This window comes from Triticum aestivum, chromosome 3A, assembly GCF_018294505.1.
Source record: "Triticum aestivum cultivar Chinese Spring chromosome 3A, IWGSC CS RefSeq v2.1, whole genome shotgun sequence".
Taxonomy (NCBI): Eukaryota; Viridiplantae; Streptophyta; class Magnoliopsida; order Poales; family Poaceae; genus Triticum; species Triticum aestivum.
Genome location: NC_057800.1, coordinates 496451975 through 496455731, shown reverse-complemented (window position 1 = coordinate 496455731; position 3757 = coordinate 496451975). Strand labels below are relative to the sequence as shown.

At 50.7% G+C, this 3757-nt stretch overlaps 1 protein-coding gene across 4 annotated transcripts in view; it reads right to left on the bottom strand.

The window, feature by feature from the left end:
* Positions 1–3757, bottom strand: part of LOC123061830 (LEAF RUST 10 DISEASE-RESISTANCE LOCUS RECEPTOR-LIKE PROTEIN KINASE-like 1.2) — a 21820-nt gene that overhangs the window by 10624 nt on the left and 7439 nt on the right. The window contains exon 1 of one of the 4 annotated variants that reach the window (XM_044485113.1): positions 1063–2206. The exons of 2 other annotated variants lie outside the window; for them this stretch is intronic. In XM_044485113.1, coding sequence (XP_044341048.1) covers positions 1063–1939 — 877 coding nt within the window. In that variant the 5' untranslated portion in view covers positions 1940–2206. Of the gene's footprint in view, positions 1–1062; positions 2207–3757 lie in introns of those variants that run through there. One more of the 4 variants, XM_044485111.1, reaches the window with a different exon arrangement.

Genomic DNA, 3757 nt, shown 5'->3' with positions numbered 1-3757 from the left:
TCAAATTAGCGCCGGCAAACTTAGACCAAACACAACGCACTGGCCTCTCTTGAGGGCGCCGACGGAAGTAACAACCAATCCTATTCCCCCACTCCTCCTTTTTTCTGACCCACCTAATCACTTTTTGCCCGACGATTGTCTTGGGGGCACCAACGACTGGAAAAACGTACTCGCATTTCATCCGGCGAAAATATTTTGCCTCTTATGACGTGCTATTTTTGGTCCGGCGATTGTCCTGGGGGCTCCAACGGCTCGAGATGCTTTAACCCGGGAAACTCAGAGAAGAAAAAGAAGAAAAGCTCCACAGGAGGCAGCGGTCCGCCTGATGATAATGAACCCCGCAGTCACGAGCTGGCGCGTTTCGATACATGGTAGGGAACAAGGGGCGTGGAAAAGGTTGGGAACCGTCCTTGTCCACTGACGAAATGGCGAGCAAATATTACTGCTTCTCACGCGCTATTCTGTTTTCGAAACCGACGGACGCACTCTCGGTTTCGTTTTTCGGGCAAGCACTCCTGAAATGGACTTTCGATTAAATCATATTGGCGTTTGCGACGGGCAAGCAGCAGCAACGCGTGTCCACACACACCGGAGAGGGACGAGACTTGCCTGCTCCCTTCCCATGCTCCCATCCGTGCTCCCGCATACGTGACTTGATTTGATTAGAGCAAAATAAAGTTCGGCCCCACCCCCTTAAAATCAGGGGGGGAGATGATTAGATTAGAAAGGAAAAAGAAAAAAAAAACAGCGTGGGATGAAGTAGGAGCATGGATAGGAACATGGAGAGAGAGCAGGCAAGCCGGATCCACCGGAGAAAGGCAGGACAGGAGGTTACGAGTTGCAAATCGCCAAGCAACTGCTTGCTCTAGATAAGAAAGCGCCAAAACGGCATGTCAAATTACTCGTCATTCTTGTATACTCTAGATGAACATGCGTGGGCTCGCACAACGGAATTGGGTCTGGCTTCCGGCGAAATGGCAATTGGCAAGCGAGTCATGCTACCATCGGCAGTTTTGTTTTCAAACGGCAATGAAATTGAAGGACCGGTTGTGAAGGACTTACCTGATGATGGAGGGTTTGGATTGCTCTTGCAGATCCCGCCGGAGCACAAGCAAGAAAGGAATTCCTTCTTCTCGCTGTAGGCGCAGCGTCCATAAGATTTCTCGCACAGCTCGCATTGCCGATCCTTGCTCTGCTTCCATTCCAACTCGAAGCCCTGTCCAAGCACGACGCCATATTCCCACGGCAACACGAGCAGACCACTTCTCACAGCATCTTTCTGGAGTACCGGCGCGATGACCTTCTGCCTACAGTACTCAGCCAGTTCGTGCTCCCGAGAAACGTTGCCTTCCTCAGAGCTGAAGACGAAGGAAAAACCGTCTCCACTGCCTGGAGGCGGACTGAACCCTTTGCAGTCGATCTGGAACTTGTCTAGCGGAGGATCAGGAGCCGGCTGATCGCTCTCCGTGGAGTGGCAGCCGAAGAAGAAGGTGAGCTCCTCCAAGGACTCGGTGTAGTTTAGCCACTCCCTGTCGAATGTCACGTTGTGGGTGACCGTGGGACACTTGCCGCCGCTAATAAAGGCTTCAGTGTCCCTCAGAATGATGGCGTGATTTTCGTAGAAGATGTTCTGGACGGTGTAGTTGTGTAACTTGTCTCGGCCGAGTTGAAGGGTTGCGATCGCGGTCTTCCCCTCGCCTTGGCAGAAGATCTTCAAATCGGTGTAGCCGCATGAGTAGGGTGTGTAATCAGGGGTTGCTTCAGTGGCGTTTGACAGATAGAATGGATATGTGATGTCAACGCTGCCACACCTGAACGACTCCGAGCAAATGGAATCATCGTAGGTGCTAGACGGCGGAAGAGGGGAGCCATGGGAGGCGAGGAAGACATGGACGGCGAGGAAGAGGAGGACGAGCGAGTGTGGTGGTAGGTGAGCCATTGGCGAGAGGAGGAAGACGAATCTGGCTGGCTGTTTTCTGCTCGGTCCTGCACGCCACAGGCTCCGGCGAGCGACGCCGTATTTAAATCGCGGGCGCGACCGGGTCTGGTGGAAATTTTGCTTGGTTGGTGTGCCGCTAGGACTAGAGTGGAGCTGATTCGCGGAAGACCGAAGCAAAGTCGGTCTCCTCGTCTTGGGTCACTTTGCTGTTGGGAGAAAAGCCAAAATGAATGAATGGATCATGATGGGCTGCCTCCCGCGTCATGCCATGGCTTCACTAGTTGACTTGACCCCCAACCCCATCGTAGTACCACTTGAGACTTGAGTATGATATTTTTTTTATGTGCCTTTCTGCACAAGGCATTTTTGCTACCTACTGAAAACGCGTCAAGCGTGCGTTGTTACATTCTCGGATATACTCTCTCCGTTTTTATATGCTCTGCTTATTAGCTTTGGCCTAGGTCAAGTTTTATAAAGTTTAACCAAGTTTATCGTAAACAACCGAAACTTTCACATTAACAAATATATATCGTACGAAAATATATTGGATGATGATTCTGCTGGTGTTGATTTGGTGTTGTGGATATTAATATTGTTTTTTGTATAAACTTGATAAAAGTTTAGAAAGTTTGACTTGAGACATAGCTGACACGAGACGAGACGTAAATATAAACGGAGGGAGTACTATGGTGCACTGCTATGCACACGGTTTCTAGACCACGATGCAATCAAGACGTCTATGCATGGCAACTCAGCGCTAGATAGGCCATCGTGCAATGGTCGTACATACCAACTCATTATGTGCACAACAATTTTGTATACCATAAGTACACCATTCTCTTTTTTGTACTTTGGGATGATACTGAGTACTGTATTTCGATTGCCTCATTATTTTGTTTTTTTACGAGAGCCTCATTAATTTGGGTTTCATTCATTGGATGAAAAGATCCCTCAATCCAAGTAGACAGCAAAACTAATTGACCAAAAAAGCCAGCTGATCGTCCCCATCTCCCATGGCGATGGCGACACACTATCACGTCCCGTCCTCCCGAGTTGTTGGCAGCATGTTGTCCTTGCACAAACCCATGTTGGCCGCCTCCCCACCATTGGTTTGAGGGAGGGGTGGTCGTGCTGGTGGGAGCCACTCCCCTGCCACTGATTCTGCGGATGTCGCCATAGGCAGACCATAACCCCGATCCTGACCAACATGTCGTCGGTGATCACGTCCCCGACATCCTTTTCACGTGCTTATGTCTGCCTCCCCTTGTAAATGTAGGACGGCGAGGGTAAGTCCACTCCCCTCCATATCGGGGCCGGTAGGTAGCTGGCGCTGCACTGGCCGCCGTTTTCGCAGCGCACGACTCGGGATGGAGCAAAAGCGGTCCGCGCCATCGGGAATAAGGACATGAGGATCTACAAGGCTATGTTCGTGAGCCACTGCCGCACATGGCATGGTGGTGTACTACCAAGGTCGCAGAATGGGGGACCCCATCCAGATGCTCGACCCGGATGACATTGCAGAAGGTGGTGGGTCGTCCCTGCCAGTAGCTAGGGGTGCAACCCAATCTGGCCCTTAGGGGCGCAGATCCAACTCTGATCATTAGCAATATCATAAAGTGATGGCCCTCGCAGCGTTGCCACAGTGCGGATGCATGCTCAGTCCAGTGGAGCAGCCCTGTCTAAGGTTCGATCCCGCCGATTTGGGTGATGGTGGCTCAAGGACAAGATCATCGAAAACAAAATATGTATGAGAAAGTTATGACATTTTTGTGTTGGCCGTTCTAGTTCTCTAGAACCTTAGGACGGATTTTGGCTAGG